Source organism: Elephantulus edwardii, unplaced genomic scaffold, assembly GCF_000299155.1.
Source record: "Elephantulus edwardii isolate Elephantulus edwardi_28Jun2011 unplaced genomic scaffold, EleEdw1.0 scaffold00164, whole genome shotgun sequence".
NCBI lineage: Eukaryota > Metazoa > Chordata > Mammalia > Macroscelidea > Macroscelididae > Elephantulus > Elephantulus edwardii.
Genome location: NW_006399914.1, coordinates 5,932,100 through 5,951,689, shown reverse-complemented (window position 1 = coordinate 5,951,689; position 19,590 = coordinate 5,932,100). Strand labels below are relative to the sequence as shown.

The 19,590-nt window shown below is 35.8% G+C and overlaps 1 protein-coding gene and 1 pseudogene across 4 annotated transcripts in view; both read left to right on the top strand.

The window, feature by feature from the left end:
• The window catches only part of GABPB1 (GA binding protein transcription factor, beta subunit 1), a 57,022-nt gene that overhangs the window by 28,917 nt on the left and 8,515 nt on the right, over positions 1–19,590 (top strand). For 2 of the 4 annotated variants that reach the window (XM_006895306.1, XM_006895309.1), the window contains 6 exons: positions 2,185–2,352; positions 3,674–3,868; positions 5,147–5,294; positions 5,634–5,747; positions 10,925–11,110; positions 14,969–15,084. In XM_006895306.1, coding sequence (XP_006895368.1) covers positions 2,185–2,352; positions 3,674–3,868; positions 5,147–5,294; positions 5,634–5,747; positions 10,925–11,110; positions 14,969–15,084 — 927 coding nt within the window. The remainder of the gene's footprint in view (positions 1–2,184; positions 2,353–3,673; positions 3,869–5,146; positions 5,295–5,633; positions 5,748–10,924; positions 11,111–14,968; positions 15,085–19,590) is intronic. The other 2 variants (XM_006895307.1, XM_006895308.1) reach the window with 2 other exon arrangements.
• Positions 12,768–13,960, top strand: LOC102843584 (annotated as a pseudogene).

Below are 19,590 nucleotides of genomic sequence, written 5' to 3'. Positions count from 1 at the left end.
AGTTGGAAGTGAAACGTGGCTGATCTTTATTTTAATTTTTTTATTTTTATTAATTTATTTTTTTATTTCATTATTTTTTGTGTGTACCGTCAAATTAGATCTGACTGGTACAGGAGGAGATTGTTCCTCCTTCTCTAGCAGAGCATCTGGTGGATTTGAACTGTGCACCTCTGAGCTTGCAGTTGCAGCTTTTTGCCACTAGGCCACCAGAGCACGCATGGCTGATCTTCAGAGGCAGGAAATCACATAGGAGAAGCTTCTCCTGAGGAGCAGCTGTTGGATTCAAACCAAGTGCCTTTGGAATTGCAACATAACTTCTTAGCACTAGACTTCTGGAGCTCCCTAAGACATATATGAGACTTTATTATTTAGCAGTAGCATTATTTATGGTAATAAAAATTTAGAGGCAATCAACTGCTCATTAGTAAATTGGTTAAATTAATTCAGGTTTACTCATTCAATAAAATATTATAGAGCAAAGAAAATGAATGGATAAATGTAATAAAATCTACACTAAGACATTAATGAAATTTACTCTTAGATCGCCAACATGGGTGAATCTCATAAATTTAAGATTAACAAAAGATAAGTCACAGAAAAAGAATCATGTGATATGATTCTACTTAAATAAAGGTCAAAACAGGTAAGTTAAACTTATTCTGTAGATACATAAATGATTTTAAAAAAACAACAACAAACCAACGACCCAGAAAAATGATTATCACAAAATTGAGAATAGTCATTTCTTAGGGACTGAGGGGGAAACTTGTGTTGAGGAAGTGGCTAGTGGGAAGATTTTAAATTACCATTTAAAACTGACTTTTCTTTTTAGACCATAGTGGTGATTCCAGAGACGTTCATCTTATTATTTTGATTTTAGACACACACACACACACACATTCTTTTTTTGTGTGTGAGTGTACTGTCAAATCAGATCTGACTGGTACAGGAGGAGATGGTTATACCATCCACTCCTTCCCCGGCAGAGCATCTGGTGGATTCGAACCGTGCACCTCTGGGATTGTAGCTGCAGCTCCTTGCCAGTAGGCCACCAGAGCTCCCCTTACACACACACTTTCAACACCTAAAAAGAGAAATCCACAAAGTAGAATATACTGTTACTTTGGGGGGTGGGGGAGAATCATGGTTATTAAATGGGCTATTGAAATGCTTTTAAGAAATACTGGGATCGAAGAGCCTAGAAAGGACTTTTTATGGAAAAAATTTGATAAACCATGGAGAAATAAAGAATTTCTTAAGAATCTTTTTTATAATGACTCTTAAAAATTATAAGGATTTTCTCAGTAGTCAGTAGTCAGCCTTTGAACCTGGAATAAACTTATTCCCACTGCTCACTTTATAGCTGGACTGGCTGTAATAGACTGGCCTGGAAGGTATAACACAAGAAGCCATTTCCTTAGAATAATTACCCTCATAAGAACAAGAGGAGAGTATTTACCCAGCATTAAGACTCAGAAGGTAGGATGAGATAGAGAAGGATTTGAAGTGTTGTTTGTTTTTTGAGGAGGATTGATGTTAATGAGAATCACAAGGAGGAAGAGATTAGTCCCATTGTATGTATTGTAATGAAATGCCCTAAAACAAATTATATATGAGTGATAATGATTGAATGGAATACCAGTTAGTTTTGTTTAGCACCACACAGCCAATTTTACTGAGGTCAAAAAAAAAAAGGGAAGACTTGTTATATAAAACTAGACACATGCTATAACATTCCTCAGTATCACACTGTGTGTGTGTGTGTGTGTGTGTGTGTGTGTGTGTGTGTGTAGATAGAAAGGTAGGTTAAGTTTATATATGCAAAGCCTGGGAGCTTCTCTACCAGACCCTACTGGAACACTAAATCTGGCCTTTTATGTTTTTGAGAAAACCCTTATAATATTTAAGAGTCATTCTGAAAGATAAAAAAAATTGTAAGAAATTATTTCTCTATGAGAAATGAGAGTCAGGATAGAAACAAAATAGCCTAGTCTGAAATTGCCCACTACCTGCCCATTAAATTGATACTGAGACCTGTATGAAGTAGATCTACTAAGCACAGATAGTTCAAGTTTTGCGTTACTCAACAGATAATCTAATCTGCTTACTCTGCTAACAGAAAATATAAAAAAATAGTATTAGACATGTGACTATAAATGTGAATTCTTTTCCCCCGTGTCATAGCTGGGAACTTCTCCACTTCATCTAGCAGCACAGTACGGCCATTATTCCACCACAGAAGTGCTACTCCGAGCTGGTGTAAGTAGGGATGCCAGAACCAAAGTGGACCGGACACCATTACATATGGCAGCTTCTGAGGGCCATGCCAGAATAGTAGAGGTTTTACTTAAGGTATGCATTTTTTTCCTCCTTGCTCTTGGAAGTGAATTCTTAAAGCTGTTACGGTTTTATAAAAAGCAGAAGAGGATTTAAATGTTTATTCATTGCCTCAGTTGTTAAAGTACACGTAAGCCCATCAAAGTTGCCTTATTCAAGTTTTCCTCTGTATGTGGGAAGGAGGGTTGGGAATGACTTATCTTTAGATCTGTCCAGTCTTGTTTAATCCACCATTTGATTGTTTTTACACCTTCAGGCCACCCTGTGGTAAGGAGGTATACGTTTGTCTTGTGTGCTTTTAACTTCTCCATACACTATAAAATGATTATAGACAGTAAAATTAAGGCTGAATTATTAACAAACAAATGGGAATTTTCTTTTTAATCACCCAAGTGGCAAAGGATATACAGAAAATTCTGAAATACAGAGGGAAATTTAGACATAATCTCTATTCTTTTTATCCTAGACTTTTCATTTGTTGTTGTGTGCCATTGAGTCATAGCTGATAACTCCAGCAGGTTTTCAGACACTGTAAATCCCATGAGAGGAGATAACCCTTTCTTCTCCCATGGAGCATCTGGTGGATTTGAGCCTTGTGCCTTTTGAGATTGCAGCACAGTTTCTTGCCACTAGGCTACCAGAGCTCCCTGGACTCTTCATTAATATTCTCCAAATCTCCAGATAGTAGTTTTTTAGTAACTGCATCTAAACTTTTTAATTTTTATTTAACCCAGTAACATCTAAGAAATTAACATTTCAGAATAATTAATATAAACTTATTAATGAGATATTTTATCTTTCTGTCTACATACTGTTTTTGTACTAAGTCTTTGAAATCCAGTATGTGTTTACATTTACAGCACATTTTTATTCAGATATTTAAACTGCTTAATAACCAACCACCTATGTCTGGTGACTATCATATTGAATAGCCTAGCTCTAGATAAAACTCATTACCATCAAGTCTAACTTGAGATAGTCTCTTTTAATTATTTATGTTGTACTAGTTGAAACCACAATATACATTTGGTTAAGTGAAGAACTAGGTAACCAGCTCCTATAACAACATTAAAAAAGAGTTTTTGAGGAATAATTAATAGCTTTTTTTCCTTCTGATGCCTTTTTAGTACTTCAGACTAGATGACTTTAGGTTTAGGGGGAAGCTGTTTTCCTGTGAAATTAGGAGGAAAGCAGGAAAATCACCCTGATAGAAAAATTGGGTGGAGATGATTTCTGGAATTTATGTATTATATTTTTAAAAGTTGCTTTTGATGATAGCAGACTCTTGCTTTAATTTCATATTTAACATTCTCTTATTTTGCAATATTTTTTGTAGCATGGTGCTGATGTCAATGCAAAAGACATGCTAAAGATGACAGCTCTACATTGGGCCACGGAACACAATCATCAAGAAGTGGTAGAACTTTTAATCAAATACGGTGCTGATGTACACTCACAAAGTAAATTTTGTAAAACTGCCTTTGATATATCAATAGACAATGGGAATGAAGATTTAGCAGAGATATTACAGGTAACTTTTGGCTTTACATTTATGAAAAACAAAAGTAACTTTGTTAATAGAGCTCAGTCATGTGGATGATTTGGACTATTTAACTTGTAGTTTTTAACTTTGGACTTGGTTATTTCAGGCAGTCCTTTGTATTATTCTTTGTTCATTATTGTTCATGCTTCTGATTCTATGACTCGTCTTTAAATGTAGCATCAGAAAACTAGGTAAAGTGATTATTCTTTGTGCTTCAAGTTCCTGAGCTCCCTTTCTAGATATTTTCTGTTGTTGTATATTTTAATACTTTACAGGTTTTTCAACATCTTTTTTACTTCTGTTAAAAATGTTGGTGTGTGTGTGTTTATTTGTTTTTTAGCAACCATAATAATACCTATTTAGTGAGTGATGCACTATTTACTGCTAATCTGTTTCTTTTGTATTTTACCATTCTCATCAGTCTATTTGCAGGGCATGGTTATTTCTGATTCTCAGCAGATTTTTCTAGTAACCAATATTACTTTTTTCCCTTTAGTTAGATGACATTGGTATAAACTATCTTTTTTACTTAGTACCTCTTCTTCTTTCTTATCTTTTTGTTTCCCTTCCAAGTAGAACTCTTCCTCTCCCAGACTGTTTGGCTCCATTGAACTTCACCTAATTATTTAAAACATGTTTTTGCTATGCTTTTTATTCCTTACTACTAGGGAGTACAGTTTTGGGAGGATGGGGTTAAAGGTGGGGAAGTAATTTGGAAGGGCATATTTTCTATGCCTGTTGTGGTTAGTTGCTTTTCAGATGGAACCAGTCATAGCTGACCCTTAAGTGGAGATTTTTCAGAGGCTGTAGATAACTCTGAAGGAGATTGTCTATTTTTCTCCAGCAGAGCAGCTTGTGGATTCAAACTGCATGCTCTTGAGCTGGTAATGCAACTTCTAACGCTAGGCCACCAAAGACCCCTTTATATGTATAAAGTTATATGATGTTAAATGAGAAGAAATAGTTTGCTGATTATATTTCTGTAGCCATAGGGTCCAGTATATCTCTTTTCTTTATAGCTTTTCAGATACCTGTTTTTTTCTTTCATGGAATTTAGCTGTTTTACCTAATAGAGGAATTTAGGATATACAGTCCTGACTACAATTTAACACTGTAGATGAGAAATACAGATTTCCAATTTATATTGTAAGATTCTTCTTAAGGTGAAGTATATAATTTTTTTGGTATATGTTTATACTACATTGAGGAGCTGTGTTTTATGTACTTGTTATAATTCTGAAACCATTGTGGCAATTTGTCCTACAGATTGCAATGCAGAACCAAATCAACACAAACCCAGAGAGTCCTGACACTGTGACAATACATGCTGCAACACCACAGTTCATCATTGGACCTGGAGGGGTGGTGAACCTAACAGGTCTGGTATCTTCAGAAAATCCATCCAAGGCCACAGGTATTGAGATGCCTATAGGATAGCTGTTGGATAGTTATGGTTTTAGTAGGTATTCATCCTTTTAAGAAAGAACTGTTGGAGAATGAGGGTAAGATTTTATCAACTACTTTGGTCTTCAGTTCATTTAGAAAGAACAAATTCCTATGAGTTATAATGATCTAACGAAAGTTAATATTGCAAAAACACTGCAATATTACCTTTCAAAACCTAATGCTATCCAAGCTTATCTTTTAGAAAACTAATAGCATTCAAGCTTCATTTAAGAGTTGAATGAAATAGAGTATCAAAAATAGGCATTTGAGATTAAATGGCTTAAAAATTTTTTTTCCTTTCTTGTAGATGAAACGGGTGTATCTGCTGTTCAGTTTGGAAACTCTTCTACATCAGTATTAGCTACATTAGCTGCCTTAGCTGAAGCATCTGCTCCATTATCTAATTCTTCAGAAACTCCAGGTTAGAAAATAAGTCCAGATATCTGTCTACATTTAAAAGGTGCAGATTCAGATACTTGGTAAAGCCAAGTAGGTAACATAAAAGGCTAAAAATGTGCAAGGTTGAAATGTGTGGTGGTCAGTGCAGACACATACATGGCTTCTCATGCATGGACGGTAGTTATGTGCTCAGTATTAGCATATTCTCTTTTTTCATGAGAAACTAAAAAACTTACATTTTAAAAGAATATTACATTTGATAATTAAATGCTTGCAAATAACTGAAATAACAAACTTGATGACTAGGAAAAAACCATATCTGCATGCCCTATTTGGTCCTTATTTTACCAGTTTGTGACTTTTTTGTCAAGAAAGTAGGTAAATACATATGAAGTTGCTATCTTTTTACCTTTCTTGGCAATTAGAATGACATAGTCTTCCCCCCCCTACATATTTAGTGTTTTTAATTTTTAATTGTAAAAAAATTGTATGGCAATCCATGGGGCTAAAGGGTAGAAGCAGATGGGTGGATAGGTAAGGATGAAAGCACAGGGTTGCACAATTTAGTGGGTGGAGGGAGTGAGTAAAGGAAATGAGAAAGATCTGGTGGGGACTGGAAAAGACATGGAGATTGTAGGCATAGTCTAATGGGGATTAATTTTATTTATTTATTTATTTTTTACAAAAAGATTGTCTTTTTTCATTTGTGAGTTTCCCATTTGGGAATAGAGGTGCAGACTCACTGGCTGCTTCATGCTAAACAGAAGGGTTGAGATGAAGGGGAAGGGGGACTGGACGCACTTTAACACTTTTTAAAAAATAAACTTTTTTTTTTGAGTACTGTCAAATCAGATCTGATTGGTACAGGAAGAGATTGCTCCTTCTTCTCCAGCAGAGCATCTGGTAGATTCGAACCATGCACCTCTGGGATTGCAATGCAGCCTCTTGCCACTAGGGCACCAGAGCTCACCAAAAATAAACTTGATTTTATTTTTAAGAAAAATTTGGGACTAGTGGAGGAGGAACAGTCTCCTCCCATACCAGTCAAATCTGATTTGATGGTGTATATACACACACATACAAATAAAATTAAAAAAAAAAAAAGAAGAAAGATTTGTTTACAGAAAATTAAATAGCAAGTTTGTAGTTCCCATCTTGTCCCCACAGACTGGGAAAAAGTGTTTGGTAATGACATGTCAGATAAGGGACTTACATCTAAAATTTATAAAATACTTGAGCACCACAACAAGATAAAGGTAAATAATCCAATAGAAAACTGGGCACAGGATATGAACAGACACTTCACTGAAGAAGACATTCAGATGGCCAACAAGCACATGAAGAAATGTTCTAATTCCCTAGCTCTAAGAGAGATCCACATCAAAACAACTATGAGATATCATCTCACCCCAGTCAGAATAGCAAAATTTAACAGAACAGCAAGCAACAAATGCTTGCGAGGTTGTGGAGAAACTGGAACCCTTATTCACTGTTGGTGGGAGTGTAAAATGGTGCAACCCCTGTGGAAAGCGGTGTGGCGCTTTCTCAAAAAGTTGCAAATAGAGATACCATTTGACCCAGCAATTCCACTACTGGGAATATACCCCAAAGAGACTGATATTATTAACAGTTTCAGATTGCTTGGCTCTACAGTCAACACTTTTTGGTAGCATTAGCCAGGAAATCAAAAGACAAATGTCTGGAGACTAAGGTGCACCTGATCCAATCCATGGTCTTCACAGTTGCTTGTTATGCATCAAAGAGCTGGACAATGACTAAGTATGACCGAAGAAAAATTCATGCCTTTGAGTTGTGGTGCTGGAGAAGAGTATTGAGCATGGACTGCCCAGAGAACAAACTGATCTGTCCTAGACAGGGTGAAATCAGGCTGCTCTCTGGCGGCAAGGATTTTTTTTTAATTATTATTAATTTTAATGAAAATTTATAGGGACTTTGAATTTTTATTCATTCGTTGTTTCACTGTTCTCCCTTACCACCTACCTTCCCCCTCAGTTTGCTCTTCTCTTTGAAGAGTAAAGGAAAAATTCTTTCATTGTTACACAATCCCTCCCCCCTGGAGCAAGGATTTTGAAGCTCTGTCTTACATGCTTTGAGCATGTGGCCAGGAGGGACCAGTCCTTGGAGAAGGACATCATGCTTAGAAGGGTGGGACGACAGTGCAAGAGAGGAAGACCCTGGATGAGATGGATTGACACAGTAACTGGAGTAATGGGGGTAGTTGTATCAGAGACAGTGGCTCAGGATACAGCAGAGTTCAGAGCTATTGTACATAGGGTTGCTAAGAGTTACAAGCGATTTGATGTCATATAACAACAACAACAACAAGGATATTAGAATTCAAATTCTTGTTAAATAAGAGAGATGCTTACAAAGATGTTGTTTATTATTAATTTATTAATATTCTTTTAATATTACAACTTTTGAATTAGATCAGTGAATATTTGATAGTAGATATTTCTGTTTAGAGATAATCAGGTGAGTGAGTTTTATATATATATATGAAAATTTTTTAGTTATTAAACTTATTTTTTCCTTATATGTATCAACATTTTGCTCTTAGGTTATCAGTAGAGTTTCTGGGAGGCTCTTTGTTTTCTTATGTAAAGGTTTCTTAGTCATTTTTAAATTCCTTATATCACAACTTAAAAAGAGAACTTTTTAGATGAAAGGCAAGAATATTATTATGTTAATGACAGTCATTGAAAAAAAGATGAAAGCTCTTGAGCTATGCCTTTATTGTGTGTGATCTCAGAAATTTCTTACGTAGATTATGCTTTAAAAGATATTTATTATCTGTAAGTGGTTTTCAACCAGAGTGGACAATGCTTTTTCATATGGATATTTTAAAAAAAAAATCAAAGCAATAATTAATGTGGTTGAAAACTTTAGTAGTTGCCCTATTGAATATATTACTGTTTTGTACCTTTTATTTTGTAGTTACCTTCTTGACATTTTCTTAAGTGCTTGGTTATAAAGCCAAATTATGGTTTAAAGGCAAAGAAAAATAATGAGAGAACTCAAAACATAAGTGTTGTTTGGAATTTGAATGTTACTTTCTGTAATTTATATGTGACTGTGCACAAGTAGCAAAGTAATAGGGTAGAAGCCAGTCCAGTGTACCCATCAGTACCCGTGGAAACCAGGGTCCTCAGTGATTATCTAGCCTTTTTTTAAAAAAAGAGCTTATAGTTTTATGACCGCTATTTCTTTTTGTATATTCTGTGACAGTTGAGCTGTTTTGCTGTAAGTGGGTAGCAACTCAAAGAACATATTTTAAAGTAACTCGTCTGAGTAATAGTTTGACTTTCAAGAATGATTTTATTTAGTAATACTTTTTGAAAAGTTTTGCCTCATTTGGCACTTGAAAAAGATTAATTTAGAAATAGTTTTTGTTACTTTTTTCCCCCTGAAACTTGGCAATACTTTTTTGATTTAAATAAAAATTTGTATTATATACTGGTTTACTTAAAAGCTCACACACATTGTTTTTCACTCTGGGTCTTTCTCTTTGTCTTCACCTCCCCTTCCCCATCAAACTGCAACCCTACGATTAACAACCCCCCTCTGTCCTTACCCCTCTGCTCTTCCACTTCCATCCCTTAGATCCTTATACTTGTTCTACAATAATGATTTTATACAATAGTTGTCCTTATGGGACTGAGTTACCTCACATAGCAAAATGCTCTCTAGTCCCTACCAAGTTAGATAGTAATTTACAGAATCATTGTTTTGTACGCTGCATAGTATTGCATTGTGTGAATGTACTATAATTTCTCAATCTATTCCATTGTGGTTGGACACTTAGCCTATTTCCATGTTCTTGTGATGGTGAATAACACCTCTATGAATATTGGTGTAAAAGTCTCTGTGCCTTAGTTCTTGTTCTTTTGGGGTATATTCCAAGCAGTGGAGTATCTGGGTCATTCTGTTTAGCTTTTTGAGGAAACACCAAACTGCTGTCAAGAGTGATTGTACAATTTTATAATCAATTTGCACCAACAAAGAGTAATATTGAAAATATTTCTTAAAATGAATTTTCTCTCAATGTTTAAGTCCACAGAAAAATTGGATGAACAATATAGTGAACTTTCATACTTTTCATCAATATTTACCAACTGTTAACATGTTGCCACATTCTGAATGCCCTCTTTTTCTCTCTGTCCCCACATACAAGCACCACACCCAGACACTGTCTTTCATTTTGTTAAATCATCTGAAAGAGACTGCAGACTTAATGTCATCTTCATTCTTAAATACTTCAGTGCTTACCTTCCAAGGGTCAAGACAGTCTCCTACAAATCTGTAGTTCATTTATAAAACTTTAAAGCATCAACACTGAAACCCCAAACTTTCTGTTGACTTTTATTAAAATCACAATCTTAAAAAAAAAGAATAAAAAAAATAAAGCATCATTAATTTAGCAAAGCTATCTGAGATATGGCCTGTATTCAGATTTTTCTAGTTGTCTCTAAAATATCATTTAAAGCTGTTTAATAGATGTGCATCATGGTCAGTTGCAAATTGTGTCACTTTTTTCCAAGTCTGTCTATGTACAGAGTATTTTGGGATTTTTTTTAAAAAAGTAAATGTCAAATATATATTATATTATTTTTATACAGATGTTATATTTGTAGGCCAGTTGTTTTCAAGGCAACCTTTTATAACTTAGTCCAAAGAAGGAAGTAATGTTTATTCTATTTAAATAATATAAAATTCTATGTTTCATTGTATGTTGAAATATCTGTGAACTCATATGTACATATTAAATGTAATATAAGTACATACAAAATTCTTTGGATCTTGGAATTTTATTAGCTTGCCGTAGTTGTCATCATACCTGTGACCTAAAGAGATTTTATACTTTTTGTAACTAAAATACAGCGAAATTATTTACTTAAACACACATATACATAGATAAGTAAATAGACATTACATTTGAAAAGTAGATTTAATTATCATTTAACAAAATACCAGTATTTAAGGGTGTTTCCAATTAATGATTAAATCTTGGGACATATAGTTAGTTCTTCAATAGATATCTGCATCACTACTCTGTATAAAACCCATGTAAAAATTTTCTGTTAGAAAAGAAGCAAAGATAGCAATGAAAAAGTGAAAAATAACATTTTATTCATACTTTTATATTTTTTCCACTGATTTTTACGTACTTTTTTCCAGTAGTGGCCACGGAAGAAGTAGTCACAGCAGAATCTGTGGATGGTGCAATTCAACAAGTAGTTAGTTCAGGAGGTCAGCAAGTCATCACAATAGTAACAGATGGAATTCAGCTTGGAAATTTGCACTCAATTCCGACCAGTGGAATAGGTCAGCCCATCATTGTGACCATGCCAGATGGACAACAAGGTTGGTAGTGAACGATTAACATAAAGTTTGTGTTTCTTTTTTCTTTTTTTGTTTGTATATATTCTAATGAACAAAATTATTTCCCAAACAATTTCTTTTAGGTGTAAATTATATTGCTAGCATGTGTAGCAAGACTTCATTACTTACTTTTATTTTACTGACACCCTGGTGGTACTGTGGTTAAACACTCATCTGCTAACCAAAAGATAGTCAGTTTAAAGCTACCAGCTACTCCTCAGTAGATGGAAGAGGTAGGCTGCTTTTTACAGCCTTGGGAACCCTGTAGGCAGTTCTGCTCTGCCCTGCATGGTCACTGTGAATTGGAATCAACTTGATGGGAACAAATATATAGGCCTTAAAGTTAGCTTAATTCCTCGGAATACATACTAGGTAGAGAAAAGAATTTACTGTATTCTTGATGGAAAATTATCTTGAATATTGCCATAAGTAATACACCATGTAAGTCATTAAAAAGTATCATTGGGTGGCGAGCTCTGGTGGCCTAGTGGCAAGAAGGTATACTGCAATCCCAGAGGTACACGGTTCAAATCCACCAGATTTTCTGCTGGAGAAGGAGGAACAATGTCCTCCTGTACCAGTCAGATCTGATTTGATGGTACACACACACACACACACACACACAATAAAAAAAAAGGTTATCATTGGACAGTAATTCCCTACACTATTTTATGCACTTGAGATACCATATAGGTTTGGAAAGATACCATGTAAGAAAAAAACTAAAGAAAATTGAACTTAGAATTTCTGATAGGAACATTGTGGCAGCTTTTAGTGTTTTTTTTTCCCTTTTTTTTTTCTGTGGGTGATTTCCCTGCTTTTTTTCCTTTTAAATACAATTTTTTAAATTTTTATTAATTTTTGTGCATGTACCGTCAAATCCGATCTGACTGGTACAGGAGGAGATTGCCCCTCCTTCTCCAGCAGAGCATCTGGTGGATTCAAACCGCATGTCTCTGAGATTGCAGTGCAGCTTCTTGCCACCAGGCCACCAGAGCTCCTTTTTCCCCCCCCTTTTTGAAAGCCTTACTGAATACAGTTGTTATGTACCATCAAGTTGGAACCGACCCACAACCGATCCTCCAGTCGGTTTTTAGATGTTGTTAATCGTATGGGAGAAGATTGCCCATCTTTCTCTCATGGAGCAGCTGATGGATTTGAATCTCATACCTTTGTGTTGGCAGCTCACTTCCTTACCATTAAGCCCTTAGGGCTCCCTGCTGAATACTAAGATGGATGAAAGAAAAACTCAAATTGCATTTTCCGTGAAACTAAAAGACTGAGGAGAAATATAAAATTGTAAAATTTTGTATGCTGTTGAAAGTTTCTAAGACCGTTATATCTAGGACAAGAAAAACTTGTAGAAATCCATGATGGTGCACACTAAAGAAGGAAAAGACATCCCAATAATGAAAGAGATACAAAGTATGACAATAAGCCAAAATACAGAATTATGGTAAAGATAGTATCTCATATCACTGGAGGGGGCAGAAGGTGGTTTCCCTAATAAATAGTATCAGGGAACAGGGTAAACGGCTGGAAAAAAATACAAAGTTGCATAAAGATTTAAATATAAAAAGCAAGACTAAGAATGTTGGAAGTAAAAATGCAAGCATATTCTTATAACATTAAATTGGGGATGCGTAAATCCAGAAAACATAAAAGTTTGGTAAATTTAGCCATGTAAAAATGACAACTTTTGTGAAAACACTAAAGCAATTTCAGAAAAATGAATAAAAAAATATTTGCAATATAGTCAAAAGACTTACCTTCCAAATTTAAACCGTGCCTATACATACATACATACCAAAGCAGTCCTTACTTTGCATAATTGAATATGCACAAGTTTTCATTCCCACTGTTTGGTTAAATAACACCAGATTTCCAGCAGCACAGTTCAAATTTCACTTACTGTATTTAGAGCTCTTGATCCCATTAATCACTGTGTAAATAATAGATGCGCACCATTGTCAGCAGCTAATCCTATCACTTTTTTCGAAGTCTGTCTGTGACAGTTGATAGTCTTTGTTTGGCTCATGCACAGACAGCAAAGCATGCTAAACCAATGTGACAATAATAAGAATAGATAATAAAACCCCCAGAGTAGCCAGCAAACGTGAAAAAACAAATAAACCAAAAGTGATAATGCACCAAGTATTAAAAATTCATAGAAGAAATAGCTGTCAGTGGAAATGTTTATGCTGTTGCTATTTAAAAGACGAATAAACTGCCAGAAGAACTTAATGAAAGTAAATTTATAGACATATTGGGAGAAGTGGTTTTGTGGAAAAGTATAAAGATATCCCGCTCCAGGCCGCCCGCCTCCGTCGGAGTCCACCTGCCGCCGCCCGCTCCGCCAGCCCCGCTCCGCCGCTCCGGCCTCGGACGCCTCGTGCGCCAGGCCCGCGCCTACGCCGAGGCCGCCGGCCTGGGCAGATGTCCTTCACCTTCGCCTCGCCCACCCAGGTGATCTTCCACGATGCCCACGTCCGCCAAGTGGATGTGTCCACGCAGACAGGCTCCTTCGGCATCCTGCCGTCCCATGTGCCCACACTGCAGGTTCTGAAGCCCGGGTTGGTAGTGGTCCACGCTGAGGATGGCACCACCAGCAAGTACTTTGTGAGCAGTGGCTCTGTCACAGTCAACGCTGACTCTTCCGTGCAGTTGCTGGCAGAAGAGGCCGTAACGCTTGACATGCTGGACGTTGGGGCAGCCAGGGCGAACCTGGAGAAGGCACAGGCGGAGTTGGCCGGGGCAGCTGACGAGACCCAGCGGGCGGAGATCCAGATCCGCATTGAGGCCGGCGAGGCCCTGGTGAAGGCCCTGGAGTAGTGGTGTGTGCCCCTCGGAGGGCTGGTCACCTCGGGAGGGCCAGGAGACTCCCACCCCTTTTCCCTCAGACCAGATGTCAAGAAGGCTGCCTCTGCTGAGGAACAAACTTCCTCCCCCAGAAACACACATGCCAATTAAAGATCGGGAACCCCACACAAAAAAAAAAAGATATCCCATAAGTGATGCTTGCAAAACAACAACAAAATGCCAAATGAAAAAGCTAACTATTAAAGGAGCCTTCAGAGTTCGGTCATAAAATTGGAAATGCAAAGGGTAAAGTGTTGGGAGCTGACCCAGACTTTTAAAGGCGTCTGACAATTTGGCATGACATAGAAAAGATGCTTTAGCAGTGTTAAAAGTCTGAGGCAGAGAAGGCAAGACTGTTCAAACTACTTTTGATAATTTTTTTAAGACAAACATAGTCTCAATATTTCTAATGTTTTAAATGACAGAGAACTAACTGGTTTTGCCATTCATTTCCTTAGAATTGATAGTAAGAGTTGGAAATATTTCAACAACAACAAAAAAATTTAAAGGTCATAGAAAAATGAGTAATTAAGTTGAATAGACAAAGACATAGAGTAATTGATTTTGATTAATAAGCTTATTTTGCATGGTTTTGACCTGCCTGGTCAGTCTGTATCTTAAATGATGATGGCATGTATTCATATACTTAAAATTTACATTATAATCATAAAATATTACTAGAAATTAAGTACATAACTCAATAGAAAAACTAGCAAAGATGATTAATAGAATTTGCATGTTGTGTCCACACAGTAGACTGTTGTGCAGATAGGCAGAGAAAAGTGCTGATACAGAAATAAACCAGCCCTAGATACATAGAGTAAAAAAGCAAGACACAGCACATCTCATATACACATGCTAATTTTTATAAACAAAAGGTATAATAATGAAACTATATTCAGCAATATGAGAACTAGTTTATTTTTGTGATAGGTATCTGAAGTAAAGTACTTTATATGTAATTTTGTTTGTTTGTTTTAGTATTAACAGTACCAGCAACAGACATTGCTGAAGAAACTGTTATAAGTGAAGAACCACCAGCTAAGAGACAATGTATCGAAATAATTGAAAACCGGGTGGAATCTGCAGAAATAGAAGTAAGGAGTCTTTTACCCGGTGTGTTATACGGCAGACATCAAAAATAAATTGAATTTGCTTTTTAAAAAAAACATTATATTTATTAATGTGTTATTTTTTTATACAGAATGAAGGTGCATAGTATTATCATTCTGTCTGACATAGTTTTGTGTTTGTGGTTTTTTTGTTTTTTTTTTTTTGTCTTACACACATAGCACTCAATAAATAAATATTGAATGACCGAGTGAAGAATTTGTTTGTAACAAAGTCTGTCATTATGTTAACATTGGAATGTCTTTGGGTTTTGCACCCCATCCTTCATTTTCTATAAAATTTAACATATCTCCATTCTCACAAATCACCAGAAGAAAACGTCACCATGCAGAAAAAATCTGCTTTTTTCTTCCAGATATGAAATGTAAATGCCAAATTGGGTTAGGGGATCCTCTTCAAGAAGGTTGACATGTGTCAAATAGTTTTGTGTTTTTTTTTTGCTTCACGAATTTGCATGTCATCCTTGCGCAGGGGCCATGCTAATCTTCTCTGTATCGTTCCAGTTTTAGTATATGTTTCCGAAGCGAGCACCAAATAGTTTATTTTTATAGAAGTAGAAGGTAACTGGACTATTCAGTCCTTTAAGAAAATTAATTTGAACTAGATTTTTTTTTTTTAACTTTATTTTATTTCATTATTTTTTGTGTGTACCGTCAAATCAGATCTGACTGATACAGGAGGAGATTGTTCCTCCTTTTCCAGCAGAGCATCTGGTGGATTTGAACCGTGTACCTCTGAGATTGCAGTGCAGCCTCTTGCCACTAGGCCACCAGAGCTCGCCTGGACTAGATACTTTTAAGATTTAGTTTTCTTCTCCCTATTTTGTTTGTAATTGTAACTAGACTAAGTTTCATAGAGCTTTTTCTCTTAGAAATAAAATCATGTCCCTTGAATTTGGTATCAACCCCTTGGTTGGCAAACAGAATTAAAGCACTGTAATTCATACTAAGACAATTAGAAAGTATCCTTGCCCAAACTCATTTACATTTAAGACTGGTACATCTTCGGCAATAATCACAGATTATTATAATATTGAATTTATAAAGATCGGATTCATTTGTTTTGTTAAGAAATTCGATAGAATTATATGACTCAATAAAATTACTAAAAATTGTTTGTTTTACTTCCTCAGAATTTAAAGTTATATACATGTTTAAATTCTTATTCACAGACTAATAAATATTTTTACTGAACTATCTTGGTATGTTGTTGTCATGTGCTGTTGAATTGAATACTATTAGCAACACTTTAAAAACCAGATCTGAATCCTATCTTGCCCTCTACCATCCTCATCATTTCTGACATGCTTGAGCCCATTGACTTGAGCTGCAGTCACTGTGTCAATCCACCTCTGTTGAGGGTCTTTCCCTCTTTCACTGTTGGAGTTCTTCCTCTCTTTCACTAACTCTCCACCTTTCCAAGCATGATGCCCCTTTTCAAGGAATAACCCCTTTCCTAACTACGTGCCCAAAATATTTGAGATGAATCTTCAACCTTGGCTCTAAGGAGCGCTGTGGCTGCATCTTTTCCAAGACATATCTTTTTGTTCTTTTGGCAGTTTATGGAATATTCAATGCCCTTTTCTTACATTACAACTCAAAGGCACAGATTCTTCTTTCATCCTTCTTTATTGACGAGCTCTAAGATGCATAGCAAGTGATTGAAAAGATCATGGCTTGAATCCAGCACATTTTAAGTCTTCAAACTGACATCATTGCTCCTCGGTACTTCAGAGAGATCCTTTACAGCAGATTTACTACAACACAATATTCATCTTTTTGATCAATATCCATCTTTTCATCTCTTTGACTGCTGGTCCCAAAGGTGTTGATTGTGGTTCCAAGCAAGGTGAAATCACTGACAACTGCAATCTTTTCTCCATCTGTCATGATGTTGCCATTGGCCCAGTGGTGAGGATTTTGAGATGTAACCCATACTGAAGGCTGTAATCTTTGCTCTTCAGCAGCAATCGCTGAACTTGTCTTCACTTTCTGTGAGCTAAGTTGTGTCATCTGAATAATGCAGGTTGTTGATGAGTCTTCCTTTAATCCTGATGCTACATTTCTCTTCATAAAGTCTATATTGAATAATTTACTCAACATACAAATCAAATAGGTATGGAGAGAGGATACAGCCCTAAAACACACTTTTCTTAATTTGTTCTGTTTGTACAATAGACTCTTGTTATAGGTTTCACATGAACACAATTAAGTGTTCTGGGATTCTCATTTTTCTCAGTGTTCTCCCATAATTTGTTTTGATCCACCTAGTCAAATGCTTTTGCATAGACAATAAAACATTTTCTGCGTTCAGTGAGGATCCATCTAACATTAGCAATGATATCCCTAGTGCCGTGGAGTTTTTTAAACCCAGCTTGAATTTCCAGCAGTTTTCTGTCAATGTATTGTTTTTAGATGATCTTCAGCAATATTTTGCTTGCATGTGATATTAATGATATTGTTCAATAATTTCCACATTCCCCTTTCTTGGGAATGGGAACAAATACAGAGCTCTTTTAGTCAGTTGGCTGGCTGTGTTCTAGATTTCCTGGCATTGACTGGTGAGTATGTCACAGGCTGTACCTGTTGAAACATGTCAGTTAGTATCCTTTGATTCCTGGGATGTTATTATGTGTCAGTGCTTTCAGTGCAGCTTGAATCTTTTCTTTCATTACCATTGGCTCTTGCCATATGTTATTTCCTGAAATAATTCCATGTTGGCTACTTTGTTTTTGTTTTTATACAGTGACTCATTGTATTCCCTTTGTCTACTTTTGATGCTTCCTGGATTATTCAAGATTATGCTCATACCATGTCTATATATCAAATCTTTCACCAGGTATATAAATGGGAAAAGTATTATTTTTTTTAACTATCTAGTAAAACAAGCTATTTTTAAAATAAGTTCAATTTTTATTAAATAGAACCTTATTCAATCCAACAGATTTATTTTCGAAAAAGAAATGGCCAGTGAAAATTGCCATTTTTCTCAAAGTTCAATCTATAGTCCCTCTCTTAAGTCTTTTATAGACCAAGGAGAAATAATCATAAACACAAAATAGTGTGAATTATGGTGTAGATTAATTAGGCCAAGGAGATGGAACCTAATGGTAATAGATGTTTAGCTTTTAATTTTATGTATATAAAATAACATGTTTAGAAGACTGGGAGTTTTTATTTGTTTGTTTTTTAAAATGCTTTATTTTGTATAATTAGAGCTTTCAGCTGATGGAAGTCTTAGCCTCCATCTTGGGAAATGTTCAAGTCAAGGGTTCATGACCTCTTAGGGATTATTCCAGGGAGACCTTGAAGACCAGTAAGTATAGATGGTAGGGGTAGGCTTGGAGATGTAGGATGAAGAGATGGCCTCCAATGCTTTCATTAGATCAGATAATTATTTCCTTATATACATGAAGTGATTCCTTTGATTTCTTAGGTGATCTATACAAGTATCTTAGGCACAGACTTTTGTATTCTTTCTTAAATGACCGCTTGGCCTTCAACACAAAGTTTCTCTAAAGCAATGATGCTCAACTGTGATGATTTTGATCCCCGGGGAGCATGTGACTTATCTCTGAAGACATTCTTGATTGTAATGACTGGTGGGGGCGGAGAGTTCCACTGTCAGGGAGAGGCCAGTGATGTTGCTGAACAACCTAGAGGACATACAGCAGACCCAACAAAGAATTACCCCTTCTAAAAATATAGATAGTACTGAGCTTGTTAAACTCCACTCCAGATTGTGCAGCAGCTATTGTCTTTGGGTTTTCTCTTTGTGTGTGTTGCAATTAGTGGAGTGAGTATATGTAATGAAGACATTAAAATTTTATAAATAAAGAATTTATTTACTAATGAGAAGACATTTATCCAGACTTTAGAAAAATTAGGTTCAATTTTAGAAAGTTTACTGTAAATTCTGTGGCTTTTACGTCTACATTTTAGCAGTGTCAGAAATGAAAAAAGGTTGGTTTTTTCTTTTAGGGGTTTTTTGAAGTGGAAGAGCTGAGTAAGATGAAATTGCAATAATTACACCCTTTTACTGTCACTTTTTCATATTGTTGTTGTTTACTGTTGAGTTGGAACTGACCCCTAGTCCCCTAGTTGACCTTCCAGTTCATTTTCAGAGGACGTTAAATCGCAGGGAAGGAGTTGCCCATCCTCCTGTAGAGCAACTTTTTTTTTTTTTGCAGTGCACCTTTTTACTATTAGGCTAACAGAGGTCCATTACTGTAGATAATTCTAGAGGTGTGCTACTTAAAAATTTCCCCCCCCCCATATATTAGCTCTTTCTGAATAGGAATGAAAATGACTCTTTGTATATGTGTGATCAGTACATCAGGAATAATAGGTTTTTGTCTCTAGTACTGAGGAGGTTTTGTGACTTAGGGAAGTACTTTGCTTTACTATGGAATTTGTTGTTTGTTTTTTTATTATTATTATTATTATTAAATGTTATTAGTTTTAATGAACATT